Source organism: Chelonoidis abingdonii, chromosome 11 (genome assembly GCF_003597395.2).
Source record: "Chelonoidis abingdonii isolate Lonesome George chromosome 11, CheloAbing_2.0, whole genome shotgun sequence".
In the NCBI taxonomy this organism is placed as follows: domain Eukaryota; kingdom Metazoa; phylum Chordata; order Testudines; family Testudinidae; genus Chelonoidis; species Chelonoidis abingdonii.
In genome coordinates this window covers 61918807-61940847 of record NC_133779.1, presented here as the reverse complement: position 1 = coordinate 61940847, position 22041 = coordinate 61918807, and the positions used below count along the sequence as shown (strand labels likewise).

Sequence of the window (22041 nt, the reverse complement as noted above, 5' to 3'; positions counted from 1 at the left end):
GGGGGTACCAGGCTGGCTGTGACCCTGAGGGTCTCTCCCAGGCCAACCCAAGAAGCTGGATCTGCCCAAGAAGTACCTGCGCCAGTACTTCCCTTCCCGCAAGTGCTTCGTGTTCGACCGCCCAGCCCCGCGCCGCGACCTGGCCCGCCTGGATGAGCTTCCCGAGGCAGCGCTGAGCCCTGACTTCCTGGAGCAGGCGCAGCGCTTCTGCAGCCACATCCACCAGCACGCGGGCACCAAAACCCTTCCGGGCGGCCACGTGGTGACGGGCACCTGTGAGTGGAGATCGGGGCACAGCCCTCGGGAGGAGGATCGGGGCATAGCCCTTGGGGGATGGGTGTGTCCTTGGGGCAGGGGATGCGGATTGGGGTGCATCCTGGGAGGCTGGGAGGATGGGGATTGGGAGGAGTCGCTGGGGGGTGGGGATTGGGGTGTGTCACAGGGGCAGGGGATAGGGAGTGGGGCACGTTCTGAGTGGGGCTGGGGACAGGGGATCCCAGTGCAGGAGGAGAGGTGGGGGCACGTCCCAGGGTCCGTGTATGTGCTGTGGGGTCAGGTCAGGCTGGGACTGCTGGCCAGGGCTGGGGTTCAGGGCCAGTATGGGCAGGCTGGGGGAGGGGCTGGGTGGAAGGAGGCTGCCCCTGCCCACCTCCAGCTGCGCTGGGCCCCCCAGCGCTGGGTCTGCCCCCCTCCGGCTGCACTGGGCTCCCTGGCACTGACCCTGCCCCCCTCTGGCCGTGCGGGGCCCCCTGCCCCACTCCGGCTGTGGTGGCCCCTCTGGTGCTGATTCTGTCCCTCCGGCCACACTGGGGAACCTGGTGCTGACCCTGCCCCCCTCCGGCAGTGCTGGGGAACCTGGCGGTGACCTACGTGGATGCCATCCGCAGCGGGGCGGTGCCCTGCATGGAGAGCGCGGTGCTGGCCCTGGCGCAGATCGAGAACTCGGCGGCGGTGGGGGAGGCCATGGCTGCCTACGAGGAGCAGCTGGGGCGGCGGGTGGCGCTGCCCACGGAGAGTGTGCAGGAGCTGCTGGAGCTGCACGCCCAGTGCGAGCGGGAGGCGCTGCGGGCGTTCATGGCGCGCGCCTTCAAGGACGAGGAGCAGCAATACCAGCGGCAGCTGAAGGTACCAGGGACCCTGCAATCGGAGCGCAGCCCCTCCTGCCCCAGCCTGCAGTGACCCACAGGGGAATAAGGCATGGGGCATTTCCGCTCCAGGGGGCGCTGGTTCCGATCTGGTCCCGGGGAGGGGACTGGCTGGGTCTGTGGAGTGGGGCATGGGGCCTCCAGGGGAGCTGGCCCCAGGGCAGGGAACTGGCTGACTCTCTGGGGCAGGGAATGGGACACAGGAACTTTCTCCTCCGGGGCGCACCGGCTCCAATGTCCCCTCTCTCCACAGGACAGGCTGGACTCCAAGCGTGCTGAGCTCTGCTGCCAGAACGAGCAGGTGTCGTCGGACCGGTGCACGGCCGCGCTCTTGGAGCTGTCGCAGGAGCTGGAGGAGCGGGTCTGCAAGGGGAGCTACTCAGTGCCCGGGGGCTACCAGCGCCTCCTGGACGACCAGCGGGAGATGGTGGAGAAATACCAGCTGGTGCCAGAGAAAGGGATCATGGTGAAATGGCTAAACAGCATTAATTGGGGCTGGGAGCCAGGACTCTTGGGTTTTCTCCCTGGCTCTGGGAGCGAAGTGGGGGCTGGTGGTTAGAGCAGGGGAGCTGGGAGCCAGGACTCCTGGGTTCTGTCTCTGGCCGTGGCTCTGAGCTGCACACACAGCCTGCGGGTGCTCTGGGGTGGGAGGTACCAATGGCGTCGCTGGATCCCGCTGTGGGTTTGTGATCCAGGTTCATCCTTGGCTGACGGAATGAGGGCAGCACGGAGTCACTGGCTGGTCTGGGGCCCCCTAGGTGTGGGGGGAGGCAGGTGCAGGGGGGAGGGTCTGTGGGCCCCTCAATGTGTGGGGAGGCAGGTGCAGGGGGGCAGGCGGGAGGGGCTGTGCAGGGGACAGGTGCAGGGGGGCAAGTGGGAGGGGCTGAGGGCCCCAGCTCACCCCCTTTCTCCTGGTGCCCCCAGGCGGCCGAGATGCTGCAGCAGTTTCTGAAGTCCAAGGAGATGGTGGCCCAGGCCGTTCTGCAGACGGACCAGAGCCTCACGGACAGACAGAGGGAGATTGAAGGTGACTCCAGAGCTGGGACTTATAGTCCTATGACCCCCACAGCCCTATGGATCTGGGGATCTCTTGGCCACAGACTCACCCCCCGAACGCTGTGGCCCCATAGACCCAGTGACCCCTGGCCCTCATGGCCCCATACACCCAGTGATCCCTGGCTTTCATGGCTCCATAGATCCTGGGACTCCTGGACCCCACAGATGCCAAGGCTCTGCAGTCCCATAGATCCAGTGCCTCAAGGTAGGGTCTCTGTGGCCTCCCAGGCCCGGTGACCCATAGATCTGGTGACCCCAGCACCATAGATCCAGTGATCCCAGGGCCCCATACATCCAGTGCCCCATGGACACGGTGATCCCAAGGCCAGGGGTCCATAGATCTGGTGACTCCTGGGCGCCGATGACCCAGTGACCCCGAGCCAAGGCTCTGCACCCCGAATCCCTGGCCCTGACCATGTGCCCCCCTCACCCCCCAGTGGAGCGGGCGCGGGCCGAGGCAGCTGAGCAGGAGGCCCAGCTGAGCCAGGAGATGCAGGCCAGGACAGAGCAGCTGCTGCAGGACCAGGAGCGCAGCCACCAGGAGCATGTCCAGCAGCTGACGGCCAAGATGGAGCAGGACAGGAGGCAGCTGCTGGCCGAGCAGGAGAGAGCGCTGGCCCTGAAACTGCAGGTACCTGCCCCGGGTGCCTGGGGAGCTGGGCTGCCTGGAGCAGGGGGGTGGGAGCCCCCTGGTTCTATCCCCAGCTCTGGGAGCTGAATGGGATCTACTGGTTAGAAAAATACCAGCTGGTGGCAGAGAAAGGGTTCATGGTGAATTGGCTGAATAGCATTAACGGGGGCTGGAAGCCAAGACTCCTGGGTTCTCTCACTGGCTTGGGTGGGGGTCAGCAGAGTCTGGTGGGTTAGAGCAGGGGGGGCTGGGAGCCAGCACTCCTGGGTTGTCTCCTGGCTCTGGGAGGGGGTGGGGTGGGGTCTGGTGGTTAGATCGGGGAGGGGAGGTGGGAGTCAGTACCCCTGGCCCCCGGCTCCAGAGCCCCACAGCTCTGTGTTGGCGGCACTAACGCTCGGCTCTGTCCCCCAGGAGCAGGAGCGGCTGCTGCGCGAGGGGTTCCGGGGGGAGGTGGCGCAGTTGGAGCAGCAGTTGCAGAACCTGAGGAAGGAGAGGAGCCAGCCCCGGCGCTCCCGCTGCATCATCTGCTGAGAACAGAGACCCAGAGGACTTGGGGAGCAGGGCTGGGCTGGTTCCCCTCCCACCAGCCTGAGACGTGGGGGTGCTGGGCAGAGCCAACCACTAGGGTTGTGGTCCGTTTGCGGGTGGAGGGCTTCTGACTTCGCACTGAGTGATGCTTGTTGTTTACTGAGATTTGATACTGGAAAGCTGTACACACTGGTGTGTTATTGTAGGGTCTCTCATAAACACTGCACCTGCTGCTTGCTCTGGAGTGTTACTGTGGGGTCTCTTGTAACCCTGCTGGTGCTGCATGCAGTGCTGTGTTATTGTAGGGTCTCTCATAAACACTGCACCTGCTGCTTGCCCTGGAGTGTTACTCTGTGGGGTCTCTTGTAACCCTGCTGATGCCGCATGCAGTGCGTGTTAGTTGGGGTCGTCCTATAACCTGCCCTGCTGCGTGCCCTGGGAGTGTTACTGTGGGGGATCTCTTAGGATATGCGGCCTACCAAATTCAAGGCCATTTTGACATCACGCCAAGGCTTGTTAAAATGATTCAGTTTCACATTTTTACCTGTTTACATCTGAAATTTCACAATGTTGTAAGCATGGGGGTCCCAAGCCAGGGGCACCTGGAGGTGGTCTGATCTCCCCGAGAGTGCCATGCAGGGGAAGGAGAAGTCCTGTCCCACCCAGCCAATGCGATTTGCAGCGGGAGCCCCAGCTGGACGTTCCAGTAGCACAGGGGAGATCAGGGCTGTTGCATGATCGGGACATGGTTTCACAGCTTGAAGTTGGTAGGGCCTGTCGTATGAAATCTGCTGCTGCTGCTACTGGTGAATGCCCTGGGTGTGTTATTGGTAGGTCTCTTGTAACCCTGCCCGCCGTGTGCCCAGGTGTGTATTGTGAGGTCTCTTGTAACCCTGCTGTGCTACTGTCAGGCTGTGTTATTGTAGGTCTTGTTAAACCTGGCCCTGGGTGTGTGGCAGCGTGTCATTGGAGGGTATCTGCTCTATTATCAGATTTGCTCGTTACTTTGGGGTAGCTCAATTTATTCGGGTTACTCTTCTGGGAGGGATTTCTGTAATTCTATCAATGTGCTGCCTGTGTCACGTGTGTCTCATACGGAGCTGGGCTGCTCCCTGCTGCAAGTCCCCCCAGTGGAGCTGTCCTGCCGGACCTTGGTTCCCCAGGCTGCGTCCGCCAGCCCAGAACAGACAGACAGAGCAGGGCTGCCCAGAGGATTCTGGGGCTGGGGCAAACGCAATTTTGGGGCCTTTCCATGAGAAAAAGTTGCAATACTATAGATACTATATTCTCGTGGGGGTGGGGCAAATTGCCCCATTTGCCCCCCCCCAGGGGGCCCTATAACAGAGACAGAGAGAGAGAGAGAGAGAGAGAGAGAGAGACACACACACACACACACACACACACACACACACACACACACACACACACACACACACACCAACACACCACACACACACACACCACACACACTCTCTCTCTCTCCTCTCTCCTCTCTCTCTCTCTCTCTCATCTCCATCTCGTAATCCTCTCTGAGGCGACATCAGCACTCCCAAGCTGACCCCTTATATGGCCCAGGTTCAGCACATCCCTGGCCCCACGTTCCCATTAACAGTTCTGGCAGTAACCCCGTTGATGAACAAACCCCACAGGAGTTTTGGGCGCTGCAGGGATCTTTAGCTTAGGTCTGAGGAGGAAACCAAAAAACACCCACAAGCTCGGGAGAGAGAGAGAGAAGCAACCAGCTTAATCTTGAGAGTTATTTATGCCAGGTAATGAAGAGAGCCAAGCAAAGCAACCGTGCTAATATTAACTCTAACTTACATTTGATGATAAAAGTCACGTTTAGAAAACTGTCACTGTTCCTACGAGTCAGGGCCAGAAGGCTACACCTAGCGAGCGAGAGCTGGGTTCTCACCACTCCGTGAAGCTGGAATCGATCGGGGGTCCCAGTGATCGTGGTAGCTGAGCCAGGCCGAGCCCCCAGCACGATCGGTCGGGAGAAGATGAAGTCCCCATGGAACTGATGCAGAGTTTGGGTCCAGGCATCAGAGCACTTCCTGGAGCCTGGGTCAGGGTTTTTGTAGGGAAGGGACACTGGTTGAAGGGAGACACTCGGTTTCTTTATGGGTGAACAGTGGAGATACCAGAGTTGTTTTGTTCAGTCTGGACGTGGGAGCTGCTCATTCCTGGCCATGGGCAATGTTCCTTCTAGGGAGCTCACAGTGCAATTAGGCAGCTTCAGTATTTTGGATCCCAATTAAGGATTTATGACTAGACTTGGTCTGATAACTGCTGAGCTGGGGGGCGTGCAGGCGGGTTCATTGACATCTGGAGCAGAGATGCCCCATCATGCACTGCTTCCCTGCTGTTCTGGTCCCAGAGTTCAGTGTGTTCCTGCCTTGTAGTCTCTGTTCTCTAGTCTGTAGCTCATGGAGATGCCTCCTTGTCCCATCTTCGATGCAAATGACACTCAGGGTGTTTCCTTTATCCTGTCCCCCTTGTCCTGGGGTCTAGGTGTGTCTCCCACCCCCCATCACTGCTCTCTGCAAGGCCTTTCTCTGATGGGTTTTGGTTCAAGCAGAGACTGGGGGCGGTGGGTCTTTTGTGAGTCAGACAGGTGGGATACAGTGCCCCGGTTCTCCAAGGACACAGAGCTGATGGGACCTCCTGGCTCCGGGGAAGGCAGAAGATGGGCTGGGGAGGCGGCTTTGCAGAGTTATGCCCCACCCCCGACTCCTGAGGCCTGGGGGGTTGTAGGCTGGGTCGGGGGGTGGTGACCTCAGGTGATTTCTCCCTTCAATGACTTCCTGGTCCACGAGGCCCCCCTCCCCACATCAGCCCAGGACAGCGTGGGCTCGGGGAGGGGAGTGGGGTCCAGGATGCCTGGACTCTATCCCCATCTCCTGTACTGTCATCCTGTGTGACTTTGGGCTAGTCACGTCACAGTCCAGTGCCTCAGTTTCCTCCCGCCTCTCGGGGCTGTGAGGACAAAACCATTGTTCATCAGGTGCTGAGCGGATGGTGCTACCGACGCACATGATGTTAACATGGGGATCTGCAGCAAATGGCTCCGACTCTCCATTGTGCCCCTATGACTGATAGATAAAATGATTAAGGCTTTGCTGTTCTTGTGAAATAGTGACCTGCTTTCATAACCAATACCAAACATTGCTAAGTACTTTGGTCAAGGAGAACAACGTGGAATGTTTAGAGTGTATCAACAGGCAAATAGACCTATGTACCCCACGTCTGCAAACCCCTGGAAAACATGCTGTGTCAGTGTGGTCTGATATGACGTAAATAATGGTATATATATGTGATAACTATTATGTCTCGGGGTGTCACTCCTCTGGCATTAGTTGGGGAGGACACCCGCTCAGCTGATCGTATAATAAAGGTCTGTATAAAACTCAGTCTTGTTCTCTGTGCCTCCTTGGAGTAATTGACTAGCTCCGGGGAGAACGAGCCCATTTGGCTAACATGACCATGTAAATGCACCTGCTCCCAGGACTCCACCCTGCCGGTGCTGTAAAGGGGCCTCTGGGTGCCTGAGAGCTCAGGGCCAAAGTGCCCTGGAGTGGGGGCAGCGGCGGGATGACTCCTGGGTACATCTGGGGTCTGCTCCCAGCCCATAGCTGGTGGTCGAGCTAGAATGGGGCTTTTAGAGGCTGGAGTGACAAAGCCCCCGTCCTGTCCCCAGCAAAGCCTTTCCTGGGATGAGGCCGCTGCTTGTCAGACTGCAGGGGTGGGGATCCACCCCCCCCAGGCGATCTGCATTCACCTCCTGTGCCAGCTGCCCCAGAGGAATTGGGGGGCGGGGGCAGCGCAACTTTCATTCCTCTCTTCCTTGAACCAAATCTACCGGGGATGGAACTGAGCCACTGGAAGCTCCTGTCGGAAGGCGGCCGGCAGCCGGAGGCCCGGTGAGAAAGGGGAAGGGTTGGGTTTGGCCCATTTTCCAGCCGGTAAATTCACGTGGGTCCCAGCATCAAGAATGGTGCGTGGGAGGCCGTGGATCAGGGCAGCGGCCGCCATCCTCAGGACTGGAGCAATCGCACATCTCAACACCCGGGCATGCTGGCCCCAGGCGAGCCTTAGTGCAGCCGGCGAGGCGAGCTCAGTGGGCAGGCGAGAAGCAGCGGTTCCCTCCCGCTTAGGGCTCTGAAGTGTGGCGGGCAGGTTCCCCTAGCTCGGCTCCGTGGCTGGGTCGCCCTGCGCGCAGTCTGCCCCGCGCCCTGCCCAGAGCCGGCAGAACTTGCGGGAAGCTGAGCTGAGGGGAAGCGCTGCCCGGCTCCGGATGAAAACACTGCTGGGCGGCCGTGGTGTTGGCTGTGGTGTCTTGGACGCGCCACAAGGACTCGCTGTGGCGCCCTCCTGCCGCAGTGAATCCCACGGAGCTGGGAGCAGGGCCGCGGCAGGTCCCTGTATGGCTGGACGGGCACAGACTGAGGTGCAGAGGTGGGCAGCACTTCACCGTGTGCACTGACCATTTGGCTCTGACTTGGCTGCACCAAATGAAAGGGCCTAATGCCAAGCTGCTGAGATGGAGCCTGCTCCTCCAGGGTATGACATGGAGGTGGTCCATGTGAGGGGAAGGCCAATGCTATAGCCGATGCTTTGTCACGGGGCAGGGCCCTGAACTTCCTCAGGCCCCTGGCTAAGTGACCCTGCTCCATTCAGCCTCAAAATGGGGGAGTACGGCTGCTCTGGACCTGGGGCCCTACCTTCCCCTGCTGGCCTGGCCTGGTGGTCCCCTCCCCCTGGCACAGCCCTCTCAACTGCAGCCCCCTGGCCCGGCAGTGCCCCTTCTCGGTGGGCTTCCACCCAGTTAACACCCCGTGGGTTCTGCTTGGCCGCCATGTCCTTTATCTTCAGGCACTGGGCCACCTTGTGCCCCTTTTGGCCACAGTAATTACATTTCAGGTCCCTCAAGTCCCACAAGGTCAGCCCTCCCCGGCATTCCCGGCCATCCCTGAGCTGGACTTCCTGGAGTCCCACCTTGGAGAGGTCTTGGGATGACTCCCGTTCTGAGCCCCCGATGTGGGTCTCCCTCCTGCCCTCAATCTACTGTCCACAAACTCATCTGCCAGTGCCCCTGCACTGCGCAGATCCTTGGGCTTCCAGTCCACTCGCCACATCTTAAGGTCTGGAGGGCAGATGTCATCCAGCTGCTCCAACCCCACCAGGTTATACACATCCTCTGCGGTGGTGGCCCCTGTACCATTCCCCCACTTGTGGAGATATTTCCCCAGCAGTTTGGTGACCTCTTTGTAAGTGACACCTGGGGTCTTGCGTACACCCCGGAATCATTTCCTGTTTGCCTCGGGGTCAGTTCAACCTTCAGCAGCAAAGCCTGTTTGAACAGGTCATAGCCCTTGTCTCAACACCATCCACTGGGCTGAACATCTCTCTGGGGTCCAAATCCAAATAAATCCGTTTTACCCAGTATAAAGCTTATACAGAATAAATTGTTTGCCCTCTATAACACTGACAGAGAGAGATGCACAGCTGTTCCCCCCCTCCCCAGTATTAATCCGTACTCTGGGTTAATTAATAAGTAAAAAGTGATTTTATTTGTAACTCTTCTGCCCCTCTGAGTTGCCATCACACTGGAGAAATACCACAAACAGGGTTATAACACAAACCATAAGCAAAAGCCCACCTCCAAGTACGTTTGGCAATGTCCTTTCCCCCTTAGGGTCTTAAATCAAATCACCCCAAAGTCCAACAACCTGAAAGTCTCTGGTCAGTGCCACCCCAGAGTTCAAAAGTTTATCTGCAGAGTTTTACTCCCCACCACCTTGGGTGGAAATGGGGAGAGGGGAAGCCCACACAGGGTGTAGGGCACCTTACATGGGCCAGGGCCAACTGCCCTGCCTCTCTGTGGAGTTCTGCTGCAGCCTTCACCACAACCAACTCCACTACACCAGCTGTGCTGCTCCTCCAGCCAACCCGTGAGTCACTCCAGCTCCCCTGCAAACCGCTCAACTCCGCTCACTGTTCCATGGGCTGCTCCAACATGCTGCAAACTGCTCTGCCAGCTGCTTAGCGATAGGTCTTCAGGCTCCTCCACTAGCTAACACAGCACTCAGTGATCTCAGCTCAGCTCTTTTAGTGATTTCAGCTCTTAGTAGGGGAGCCCTGGTGCTGGTGCACCATTGGCCCAACATGGATTCAGCTCAGCAGTCTCTAGATGGACTCCTAATGGAATCAAAATTAGCTCTACTCTTTAACAGTGGAGAGAGGAGGATTGCAATTGGTGTTCCAAGGCCCTAAAAGGGGCCCATGCCATCAGGTAACAGCACACTAGTCCCCAACCTCTTCTCAATTCACTGGTTTTGGAACCCATTGTCCCTTTCTCAGCAAGTGCACTTAATTCGTTGAGTCATTTCTGTCGTAAAGCAGTCTCATAGTTCCTCATTCCATAATTAGGGTGACAGCACTTTTTTTTTCCTTCTGCCCCAATAAAAAGAAATTGGGGATCCCAGAAGCTGTAAAATAACATCCCAGGCTGCGTGGGCTATGCTAGATGGGGTGAGTGTGCTGAGCAAATACCTGGTATCCTTTCCATACTCCCTGAGATTCTTCCCACACCCCCATAATTCACCACCAGATGTCAAAGTTACGAGCTCATCCTGGACTCGCTTACGTATTCAATACAGAAAGTAGGATTGAGTGGTTCCAAGTAGTAAGAGACAGAAGAAAGTAAATCATCAAGCAAATAAAATAAACACAGCAAATCCATGTTAATCAAATGGAAATACAGATAATGCCACCCTCAGAGATGCTGTCAGTAAGTTTTTTCCTCAGACTGGACCCCTTCCAGGCCTGGCACAATCATTCCCTGGTACAGCCCTGTTCCAGCTCAGGTGGTAGCCAGCGGATTCCTCATGACGGCTCCTCCCCTTTGTTTTGTTTCACCCCTTTAGATTCTCTTTTGCACGAGCAGGAAACTTTGTCTCCTCTGGCCGCCCCCCCCCAATGGAAAAGCATCAGGTTAAAGATGGATTCCAGTTCAGGTGACATGATCACATGACACTGCAAGACTTCATTGCCCACTTGCCAGCACACACACATACAGGCAAAACACCCTTCTGGAGACAATTGTCCTGGTTGACGGGAGCCATCAAGATTCCAAACCGCCATTAATGGCCCACACTTTGCATAGTTACAATAGGTCCTCAGAGTTGTAGTTCATATTTCTAGTTTCAGATCCAAGAGTGGTACATTTATACAAACAGGACGACCACACTCAGTAGATTATAAGCTTTGTAATGATACCCTACAAGAAGACTTTTGCACGGAGCAGAATCCAATTACATAATATTCACACTCATTAGCATAATTTTATAAAATCATATAGACTGCAATGTCACGGGGTGGACAAGGAGACACCCTGCACACACCACAGCCCGGGCACTCACTCGCCTGATTGCCACACCTCTCTGCCAGCCATCCCACTGGCTGCGCAGCTCCACCAGCCCTAATGAGACGTCTTCAGGGCCCCCCACTTATCACAGCACTCAGGGATTTCAGCTGTTAGTGGGGGATCCGCACCGCTCACACATCCTGGGAAGTCCTGTGCATCACAGACACTGTCCCATAGCAGGACTAGTGCTTAGGTGCCTGTGTAGCAAGCAACAGTCTAAATTAGCTCTGTTCTTACACAGTGGGGAGAAGGGTCCAATGGTGGCATCCCTATAGCTGCCTTGTCCTAGACACCCGGAGGCCCCATTACAGCACCAGCGGGGGGGGGGGGGCTGCATTTACTCGGCCTTAGGGGCATGCAGGGAAATCAGAGCCAGTTGCTGGAGATCCCTGTTTTACCACTGTGCGTGTAGATAGCACCATCTGCTCAGCGCCTAACAAACACTACTTTGTCCTCCCAGAGGGAAGGTCCCCATTTCACAGAGGGGAAACTGAGGCATGGAACAGTGATGTGCACAGCACAGAGTTACCAATAATTACAGTGCAGGAGATGGGGAGAGAACCAAGGCATCCTGGCTCCCAGCCCCTCCTGCTCCAGCCCCTCCTTCCCTCCCAGAGCTGGGGAGAGAACCCAGGAGTCCTGGCTCCCAGCCCCCCTGCACTAACCACTAGACACCCCTCCCCAAGCTGGGGAGAGAACCAAGGCATCCTGGCTCCCAGCCCCTCCTGCTCCAGCCCCTCCTTCCCTCCCAGAGCTGGGGAGAGAACCCAGGAGTCCTGGCTCCCAGCCCCCCTGCACTAACCACTAGACACCCCTCCCCAAGCTGGGGAGAGAACCAAGGCATCCTGGCTCCAGCCAACCTGTTCTGACCACTAGACCCTGCTCCCCTCCCAGAGCAGGGGACAGAACCCAGGCATCCTGTGATTTCATTTTTGAGACAACGCCGGGTCCTGTGTTAGTAACTGTGGGATGTGGCAGATCACAGGAATTAGTCAGAAGAAACTTTCGATTGTGCAGAGAAGCAGCGTTTGTGGGACTTCCAGCCAGGGGAACCCCACAGGGGCTCAGCTACTTTCATTTCTGGGTTTTACTCAAGTTGCTCATCCCCTTCCCCCACTGGTGCCTGGATCTCAGCCCCTCCCCGATGCTGCTGAAAATGCTTGACAGAAAGTCTCTCTTGCTGGTGGAGCTGATCTCCCGCTGGAGCCTTGAGATCTCGTCCTCTCTCAGCCTTTCTCCGCGAAGCCTTTCTGCAGCATGGCCTCCTGCCCCCTCAGCTCGCTCTGCAGCGCCCCTCTACTCTGCCTGGGGGAGGGGGCAGCAGGGATGGGGGTGGGGGAGCTTGGCATGATGTGGTGTGGGGGGCAGGTGGCTGGGGATCCCCCGAGAAGGAAGTTCAACTGTTGCAGATTAGAGGCAGGTAGCTGCCGCCTGGGCAAGACAGAGAACCAATCAGAGGATTGGGCTGGACACTGACCAAGTTTTCAACCCCACCCCTAAGCTCACCCCCTATATAAGATGCTTCCTGGCCTGCTTTTCACGTCAACCCAAGAGACTGAAAGCAGCAGAGAAGGAAAGTGGCAAAGCGTGGGACTGTCACAGGCCCCAGGACTCCCTCCCTCAGGGGGTCCCCTGGGGAAGCAGATCAGCACTGTATGTTGCTAACATGATTGCAAGCCATTTTGGGGGAGGGTCAAAGGTGTGAGTGTGGAGTGGAAGATTCCTTTGCAGGTTGCTGGAGGCCAAAGGAGGAGGAAGGAAGAGAGCAGAGAAGGGGTTAACTTGACGCTTCAGCGAGCTCTGAAGATAAGACGCTGGCCCCCGGTCCAAGGTCACGGCGAGACGTCTGCAGCTGCATTCACATCTTACCTAACCCCAGCCAGCCAGGGGAAAAGGAGAACTATGCTGAGCAGGACTGCAAAGACTGCAAAAACAAGCGAAATGGCGAGGAAGGGTGTCCCTGGAGCCAGTGGATTTGGGAAGCTGAGGAGGCCACAGAGAGCCGGTTTGGGCTGGTACAAAGAGCACCAGGAACAGGTCCCTGAACAAAACGCCCCCCAGAAGAACCCAGAGCTTAAAACCCTCCTGAGAGCCAAAGCAAGTTGGAGATCACAGCGGACCCTGGACGACCAGTGCCCTCCCCCTCTTGGCCAGCCTCGGGTCGTGTTTGTGTGAGTTTGAAAGTGGGTTAGGGCTGGGTACTAATGCTTTCTTGCTTCCTTTGAGTGATGTGGGAGCAGGGCCGGCTCTAGCCATTTCGCTGCCTCCTGCGGGAGGTCCACCGGAGCCGCCTGACCCCTCCCGGCAACCGGCAGAGCGCCCCCGGCGGCATGTCGCCCCAAGCACGCATGGAGCCGGCCCTGCGTGGGCGTAGTCCCAACACTCACTGCTGTTATTTTATTATTTTAAGAATAAAGCTTTAAAATTCAGTCACTTGGCGTGCTCCTTCATCTCCTCACCGAGAGATTCTGCGGCCTCAGCCTGATCACCTGACACCCCAGGTAGATTGGTCACAGGTATTTGTCACAGGACATCCCCCTACGTCGGAGAGAAACACCGGACAGCTAAAGAAGGTAAATCCTCTGCCTTTGTCCCACCGTGCCCCAGGACGTTACTGGGACGAGTTCACCCTGAAAAGGTTTCCTGGTGGTACCTCAGTTCAGAGTGTGTGGGGTGTGGGGGGAATCGCCCCCCTTCTGACAGATCTGTGCCAGCCAAATTCCCAGTATGGACACGGCTCTAGCAGCAAACGTTTCAGGCTGTCCGGGTACAAGAACTCGTTGGCTGGGAGAAGCCACGTCCCCACCAGCAGGGTTTTCCAGTGCAGCCCTTCTGTGCAGAGAAGGCTTTAGCCGCAGTGCTGTGATTCGTGGCTGAAGATCCTTTTCATGGCATGCAGGGGGCCAGACTCCGTCATCATCTTGCAGAGCGAGGCTGGTGGAACAGAAGCTAGAGGAGAGGCAGGGAAGGTCCTGGAGGAGAGTCAGATCCAACCTGGTGAGTGCAGCAATGACGAAACACCTTCCAAAACCTGGCCCAAGTGTCGGGGAGTCCGTGGAGGAGCTTGGATGTGACCCCAGCTCCCAGGCTTGCGCTTTAACCACTGGACCATCCTGCCTGTCCAGGAGCGCCAAGGCTTGTCTGCCCCAGGGTGAGCTGCTGCGGGTGACGCTGGGGTCCGTACGCTGCATGTGGGTGGGCGGAAGGGTCTCCCGCAGTTTGGGGGAGCCTGGCTCTGTGTCTCACTCTCCCCCATGTCTCACCCCCCCGCTCTGTGTCCCGCAGGCCGCCCCCCCAGCGCGATGGAGATCTCCATGCCGGTCCCCATCTGTCTGATCGAGAACAGCCCAGCGGGGGAGCTGCGGGTGCAGCAGGAGGCGCTGCGGGTGCTGGCGGAGATCTCCCAGCCCGTGGTGGTGGTGGCCATCGCCGGGCTGTACCGCACCGGCAAGTCCTACCTCATGAACCGACTGGCCAGCAAGAGAACAGGTGAGAGATGTGAGCCCGGCCCCGGGCGCCAGGACTCCTGGGTTCTCTCCCCAGCTCTGGCAGGGGAGTGGGCTGTAGTGGTTAGAGCGGGGGAGAGGGGCTGGGAGCCAGGACTCCTGGGTTCTGTCCCTGGCGCTGGGAGGGGAGTGGGGCCTAGTGGTTAGAGCAGGGGAGAGGGGCTGGGAACCAGGACTCCTGGGTCCCCTCGCTCTGCATCTGTCCCAGCTCCGCCCCTCTCTCCCCAGGGTTCTCGCTGGGCTCCACCATCCAGTCGCACACCAAGGGCATCTGGATGTGGTGCCTGCCCCACCCCCACCCCTGCCGGGCCAACCACACCCTGGTGCTGCTGGACACCGAGGGGCTGGGCGACGTGGAGAAGGTGAGTGGGGGGTTGGGGGGGCAGCGTATGAGAATCAGCCAATTTGCAGAGCAGGATGGAACACCCTTTGGCATGCAGGGGCTGCTGGGACATGTAGTTCAGGGCAAGGCATGCTGGGAAAGGGGCTGGGGTATTTAAGGAGCTCCCTGCCCTTCTGCGCACAGACACTCCTAGCAAACCCCCGGCTCGAGATGGGGGCAGCATCTGAGGAGGAGCCAGCGCCCTCTCAGGGGGCAGTGCCAATGTCCGGAGGCTGGGGATGCCATGGCGGGGCTGGGAAGGAAGGCCGGGGTGGGGCTGGAAACACTTCTCCCGCCCAGGAAGAGCTGTTGAGACATTTAAAATGTTTCCTGTCCTGAATTGGCGATGACAAGTCAAAAGGGAGGGAAGTGCCAGGGCTCGAAAATCGGAAACGTGCCCTGGTCTGGGTCACGCAAAAAACGTGGATCATTTTCAAACGTTTCATTTTGATTTTCCTCTTTTTTTTTCTTTTGAACTTGGTACAAATTTACCAAAACATTGGCAACAAGACGTCGTTTTCCTTGAAAAACCCAGTTGGGCCGTTTCCACAATTCAGAAACTTTTATTCCCAATAATTTTTCAAGTGAGGAAATTCACCTTAACTGTCGCCGTTTTGTCGGTGGTTTTGGTATCAAAAATTGGAATGTTCTTCAGTGACAATTTCCCGACCCGCTGTAGGGATGGAGGGCAGGGCTGGCATTCCAGAGAGCCAGGATCAAATCCCTGCTCCACAGACCCCCGGTGTGAGCTTGGACTCAGTTTCTCCACCCGCCTGCCAGAAGGAGTGTGATGATAAACACATTCGCTCTGGAGAGGGGCTCAGACACGGCTGATAAAATAGATCCTTTGAGAAGGATCCCGCAGCCTTGGCCTTAGATTGGCTTTGCCCTGCCATACGGAGAGGGAAGAGCCGGCGTAGCGGCCACTGGGGATAAAAGAGGATGGAACCTGAAAAATGCACGAGAGCAGCTGCAAACCCCCAGCCTGGTGTCCTAGGCAACCGCCCAGGTCGCCTAAATGGAAGTGCCGGCCCTCAGTGGGGGCTGCTGCAGCTAGAGCCCGGGGGGCAGGAAGGTGTCGCCTTCCCAAAGGTTAAATGCAGCCGTGTGGCTTAGGAACTTTCTTCAGTAAGAGGGGAGCAATGGGAGCTCCCGCCCCCTCCCGTGCCTCCGGGAGCTGGGGATTTAACACGTTGGGGGAGGGAAATATGCCAACCCCAAACAGTGACTCTGCTGGGTTGGAGAATGGGAATTCAATGTGGCCTGGACTGGGACTCCAGAGAACTGGGGGCTGTTCCACTGGTCACCCTCCCCCATGCCTCAGTTTCCTCATCTGTGTCATGGGGCAGGCGATCCCGCCGTGCTCTGTGATAGGCTGTGAGCTCTGCCACTGGGACGCACTCAGGATGGTGACGGTGGGTGTCATTCCAGGGCAACACGAAGAACGACACGTGGATCTTCGCGCTGGCCGTGCTGCTCAGCAGCACCCTGGTCTATAACAGCATGGGCACCATCAACCAGCAGGCCATGGACCAGCTGCAGTATCCTGCCCTGCAGACCCAGGGGGGCCCCATCTCCATCCAAACGCTTCACCCCCAGCGAAATCGGGACCCACAGAGCAGGGTGTGCACCACGGCGCCCTCTAGTGGCTGCCCCATGTAGGGGAGTAACAACCCACTACTGCCACCAGCTGTCAGAGTCGCTCCTTCCCTTGCAGGGCACCGGGTGTTGTGATGGAATATCCTCCCCTACCAGCCGTCCCTTCCGAGCCCTATCGCAGGGGGGTTGGGGGGCCTCTGAGGGAACGGGACCTCACTGCGGGGGGCACCACATCTCCTCCTCCTTAGCTGGCCCCCAGCTACGTGACGGAGCTGACGGAGCGTATCAAGGTGAAGCCGGCGGCTGAGGGCAGCCAAGGGGACATGAAGGTGAAGGTGGCAGGCGAGGGAGGCCGGCAGGAGGGGGAGGATTCAGCCGAGTTTGTGCGGTTCTTCCCGGCCTTCGTCTGGGCCGTGCGGGATTTCGTGCTGCAGCTGCAGCTGGACGGGCGGGAGATCACCGAGGACGAGTACCTGGAGAACGCCCTGAAACTAAAGCCAGGTAGGGGAGCGGTGCTGGCCCAGTGCTCCAGGGCAGAGCTAAGGGGACGGGGTGGGCACTCTCCCCTGGCTGTCAGGGCTGGCCCCAGGGCTGTGCTGCTGGGGGGGTGACTTTTGCTCAAGACACAAACTCAGGCCGTCGACACCTCGTGGGTGTACCAGTTCCTGGGAATTGGGACTTTCACTGTCCTGGCCACATTCCAGCTGGGACGGTTCCCCGGCCCCCCTCAATCCCTCCCTCCCGCCCCAGATAGCAGGGTCTCTTCCTCCCATGGGAATCTGTTCATCAGTCGTACGCTGCCCCCGAGAAGCAGCCATATCTTGGCTAAGGCTCTGCCCGGCTCCCTACTCTTGCCAGGCAGCAGCAAGCAGGACCAGCCCTACAACTTGCCCCGAAAGTGCATCCGCCAGTTCTTCCCGGCCCGGAAATGCTTCGTCTTCGTCCAGCCAGCCAGCAGGAAGTGCCTGCTCCGGCTGGAGGAGCTGTGGGAGGATGAGCTGGACTCTGAGTTCCAGGAGCAGGTGGCCCAGTTCTGCCACCATGTCTGGGAGACGTCGAAGACCAAGACCCTCCTGGGTGGCCACGTGGTGACCGGGGCCAGTGAGTGTCGGTAGCCCTTGTGCTGGGGGACACTGGGGCAAATGGGACTCATGGGGTGCTGGGCGGGACAAACCGAGCTGGGACAGGGTCCCATATGGCCAGCGCTAGTGAGAGCGATGCAGGAGCCTGCACCCAGTTCTGGGGTGCGCGGTTAGAAGAGGCGCTGGAAAATCATCGAGGGTTGGAGTAGAGGAATGGAAATGACCCATGGGGGAGAACAGGGCGTGCAGAGCCAGACAGAGCAGGTCCAGTTAGCGGGTCCCAGGGAAGATGATGGGGAGAGGCCTGGCTGGCAGGGAGGGATGCCTGGGTCCCACAGGGCCACTGGGCTGCAGAGAAAGGCAGAGCAGGGTCCTGCAGCTGAGGGGGTGAAGCCAGGCACATCCCAACGAGAGACAAGGCACCAATTGCTCAGGGGGACGGGGAGGGGGCGCATTTCTGGCTGGGATCTGTGGACTGGGGCACATGGGGAGGGGCAGGTCCAGGGGAGCAGCAGGGGTCTTGGAATGTGTGGGAGGGGCTGGGTGGGGGATGCTGACCCTACCCCCCACACTGGGCCCCCTGGCGCTGACCCTGCCCCCTCCGGCCGCGCTGGGCCCCCTGGCGCTGACCCTGCCCCCCGGTGCTGACCCTGCCCCTCTCTGGCCGTGCTGAGCCCCCTGCCCTCCTCCGGCCACACTGGCCCCTCTGGCGCTGATTCTGTCCCTCTGGCCACGCTGGGCCCCCTGGTGCTGACCCTGCCCCCCGGCGCTGACCCTGCCCCTCTCTGGCCGTGCTGGGCCCCCTGCCCTCCTCCGGCCGCGCTGGCCCCTTTGGCGCTGATTCTGTCCCTCCGGCTGTGCTGGGCCCCTGGCGCTGACCCTGGCCCCCTCCAGCTGCTCTGGGCCCCTCTGGTGCTGACCCTGCCCCCCTCCGGCTGCACTGGGGAACCTGGTGTTGACCCTGCCCCCCTCCGGCTGCTCTGGGCCCCCTGGCGCTGATTCTGTCCCTCCGGCTGCGCTGAGCCCCCCGGCGCTGATCCTGCCCCCCTCCAGCTGCGCTGGCCCCTCTGGCGCTGATTCTGTCCCACCGGCCGCACTGGGGAACCTGGTGCTGACCCTGCCCCCCTCTGGCAGTGCTGGGGAACCTGGCGGTGACCTACGTGGATGCCATCCGCAGCGGGGCGGTGCCCTGCATGGAGAGCGCGGTGCTGGCCCTGGCGCAGATCGAGAACTCGGCGGCGGTGGGGGAGGCCATGGCTGCCTACGAGGAGCAGCTGGGGCGGCGGGTGGCGCTGCCCACGGAGAGTGTGCAGGAGCTGCTGGAGCTGCACGCCCAGTGCGAGCGGGAGGCGCTGCGGGCGTTCATGGCGCGCGCCTTCAAGGACGAGGAGCAGCAATACCAAAGGCAGCTGAAGGTACCAGGGAATGGGGCACGAGGCCTTTCCCATGTTGGGGGTGCTGGTCCTAGGGCAGGGAACTGGCTGGCTCTCTGGGGCAGGGAATGGGGCACAGGAACTTTCTCCTCCAGCGCCGCTGGCTCCGATGTCCCCTCTCTCCGCAGGACAAGCTGGACTCCAAGTGCGCTGAGCTCTGCTGCCGGAACGAGCAGGCGTCGTCGGACCAGTGCACGGCCGTGCTGAGGGAGCTGTCACAGGAGCTGGAGAAGCGGGTCTGCGAGGGGAGCTACTCAGTGCCCGGGGGCTACCAGCGCCTCCTGGACGACCAGCGGGAGATGGTGGAGAAATACCAGCGGGTGCCAGGGAAAGGGATCATGGTGAATTGGCTGAATAGCATTAACTGGGGCTGGGAGCCAGGACTCCTGGGTTCTCTCCCTGGCTCGGGCGGGGGTCAGCAGAGTCTGGTGGGTTAGAGCAGGAGGGCTGGGAGCCAGGACTCCTGGGTTCTGTCTCTGGCCGTGGCTCTGAGCTGCACACACAGCCTGCGGGTGCCCTGGGGTGAGAGGTACCGATGATGTCGCTGGATCCTGCTGTGGGCTTTTGGTCTGGGCTCGTCCTGGCCTGACAGGATGAGAGGGCAGCGCAGAGGCTCCCACTGGTCTGGGGCCCCCTCGGTATATGGGGCTGGGGCAGGTTCAGGTGGGAGGGGCTGTGGGCCCCTCGATCTGTCCGTGTGTGTGTGGGGGCAAGGGGGGAGGCAGGAGGGGCTGAGGGCCCCAGCTTACCCCCTTTCTCCCGGTGCCCCCAGGCGGCCGAGGTGCTGCAGCAGTTTCTGAAGTCCAAGGAGACGGTGGCCCAGGCCGTTCTGCAGACGGACCAGAGCCTCACGGACAGACAGAGGGAGATTGAAGGTGACTCCAGAGCTGGGGTTTATAGTCCTGTGACCCCCACAGCCCTATGGATCTGGGGGGTTTCTTGGCCACAGATTCACCCCCCTGAATGCCATGACCCCATAGAGCCAGTGACCCCTGGCCCTCCCGACTCAATAGATCCTGTGACTCCTGGACCCCACAGATACCAGTGCTCTGCAGCCCCATAGATCCGGTGCCTCAGAGTAGGGTCTCTGTGGCCTCACAGCCATGAGGACCCCAGGGCCCCATAGATACAGTTATCACAGGGTCCCATAGATGCTGTGATCCCAGGGCCCCATACATCAAGTGCTCCATGAAGACAGTGACCCCAAGCCTGGTGACCCCAGTGCCCATAGATCCAGTGCCCCATGGACGTGGTGACCCCAGGGCCAGGGCTCTGGCTCCATAGATCTGGTGATTCCTGGGCAGGGCCGGTGCAAGGATATTTTGGGCCCTAGGCGAAACTTGCGCCCCCTCCCCCACTCCCTCCCCTCCTCCTGGAGCATCACGAATTATAAACGTTCAGAAATGAATCCTGCATTATGTGGGATTGTTCGTTAGAATTAACACAAGCGGGTGAGAGGAGATGATCCCAACGGTCGCTTCTGGCCCGGGGGAACCAATGAGCAAGGAGGAGGCTGAGAACGCCCCCAGCTCGCAGGGTCTTTAAACGTTCCCAGGCTCCGAGTACTTCGCCCACCGGGGGGGGACCCAGGGGCAAGGAGGGCAGAGCCGGGCTCTCCCGGGAGCAGGGGAGGCTCTCCCTGGGGATCAGAGCCGGCTCCCTGCATTGGCACAGGGCCACCGGGGAGGGGTCGGTGTTTGGAAGCGGTACCTGCACCAGCCCTTTCCCCTCCGTCGCGCTGTGGGGTTTAGTTTCACTGTCCCTTGCTCCAGGCGCGGCGCGTTGGAGGGCGAAGCTCACCTGAGCTCAGGACCACGTCCTGCCTCCCCCAACGGCTCTGTCCCTCAGCCGCTCTGGTCATCGCGCCCGGCTGCCTGTCTCCTCCTTGCTCTGCCGCAGGCTCCCACTGATCGTCCTGCACTGCGCCCCTCGCTGTGGGGGCGGGTTTGTTGTGGAGGCCTCGCTCTCCACCCTGCCCCACTCAGCTGACTCCTGTGACGCCGGACACCGCTTTTTGGCACCCCCCAATCTTGGCGCCCTAGTGGTTACACCGGCCCTGCTCCTGGGTGCCAATGACCCAGTGACCCGGGCCAGGGCTCTGCACCCCGAATCCCTGGCCCTGACCATGTGCCCCCCTCACCCCCCAGTGGAGCGGGCGCGGGCCGAGGCGGCTGAGCGGGACGCCCAGCTAAGCCAGGAGATGCAGGCCAGGACAGAGCAGCTGCTGCAGGACCAGGAACGCAGCCACCAGGAACATGTCCAGCAGCTGACGGCCAAGATGGAGCAGGACAGGAGGCAGCTGCTGGCCGAGCAGGAGAAAGCGCTGGCCCTGAAACTGCAGGTACCTGCCCCAGGCTCCTGGGGAGCTGGTACTGAGCTGCCTGGAGCAAGGAGCCAGGACTCCTGGGTTCTCTCCCATCTCTGCTCCCTACCCCACATCCCCACTGCTCTGTGTTGGCGGCACTAACCCTCGGCTCTGTCCCCCAGGAGCAGGAGCGGCTGCTGCGCGAGGGGTTCCAGGAGGAGGCGGCACAGTTGCAGCAGGAGATGCGGAACCTGAGGAAGGAGATGAGCCAGCCCCAGGGCTCCTGCTCCATCTTATAGCCAAATAGTTCATTTATCATCCATTTATCATCTGCTGTTTCATGTAGATCCTGTGTATTTTTATCAGCGGAGCATTTTTGGTGGAGAATGCGTTAGAGGAGCAAGCATAGTATCCCTGATTATTATAAAAACCGGTGTGCACCCCGCCAGCTTTAGTGAGCCTGGCACTGTGGGAAAAAGATGAAAAACTTTCAGTTGATTAACCACATCAACTCTGAAGGAAATAGGAGTTTAGGTTTGGATATTATTACAATAGTGAAATTGCTCTTCCAGGAGTCAGGGGGTTATAGTGATTGATATTTGTCAATTCGGTTTTGTGTTGTGATTGGTTGTTGCTCACAATTTCTGGGAAAAATGTTTAAGAAAACACAATCTAAAGATATTCTTAGAGAAAAACAGGAACTGCTGCCGTTTGTACAGAAACCCACATCCCCCTTTAAACAGCCCTTACAAAGGTTTGAACACAGGCCGTGGACTGAAGCGGGGCTGGGAGATGTATGTGCCGTTTCAGATTTAGCGGATAGGCTTGCACGGTGTCACGGAGTCCCCGGGCAATGCTCTGGAACTGCTCCCCACTAAGCCAGTCAGGACTTTGGGGAGCCTCCTCTCCCTTGGAGCAGACTTGTTCAGGGCAAGAAGCTCACAC

General features: G+C 59.2%; 1 protein-coding gene and 1 long non-coding RNA gene across 10 annotated transcripts in view; both read left to right on the top strand.

Annotated features, from left to right (window-relative positions):
- Window positions 1-22041, top strand: part of LOC116822242 (guanylate-binding protein 1-like) — a 78819-nt gene that overhangs the window by 17670 nt on the left and 39108 nt on the right. For 2 of the 9 annotated variants that reach the window (XM_075071219.1, XM_075071218.1), the window contains exons 14-19: window positions 42-275; window positions 845-1125; window positions 1399-1611; window positions 2070-2172; window positions 2639-2832; window positions 3244-5636. The exons of 4 other annotated variants lie outside the window; for them this stretch is intronic. In XM_075071219.1, the coding sequence (XP_074927320.1) occupies window positions 42-275; window positions 845-1125; window positions 1399-1611; window positions 2070-2172; window positions 2639-2832; window positions 3244-3363 (1145 nt within the window). In that variant the 3' untranslated portion in view covers window positions 3364-5636. Of the gene's footprint in view, window positions 1-41; window positions 276-844; window positions 1126-1398; window positions 1612-2069; window positions 2173-2638; window positions 2833-3243; window positions 5637-14076; window positions 14279-14523; window positions 14658-16108; window positions 16219-16535; window positions 16778-17134; window positions 17378-18492; window positions 18774-18919; window positions 19133-19563; window positions 19667-20938; window positions 21133-21278; window positions 21792-22041 lie in introns of those variants that run through there. 3 more of the 9 variants (XM_075071225.1, XM_075071224.1, XM_075071227.1) reach the window with 3 other exon arrangements.
- On the top strand, window positions 12770-13793 carry LOC116822244 (uncharacterized). The gene is made up of 3 exons (XR_012656749.1): window positions 12770-12960; window positions 13207-13362; window positions 13717-13793. It is a non-coding gene; the product is annotated as an uncharacterized LOC116822244 (long non-coding RNA).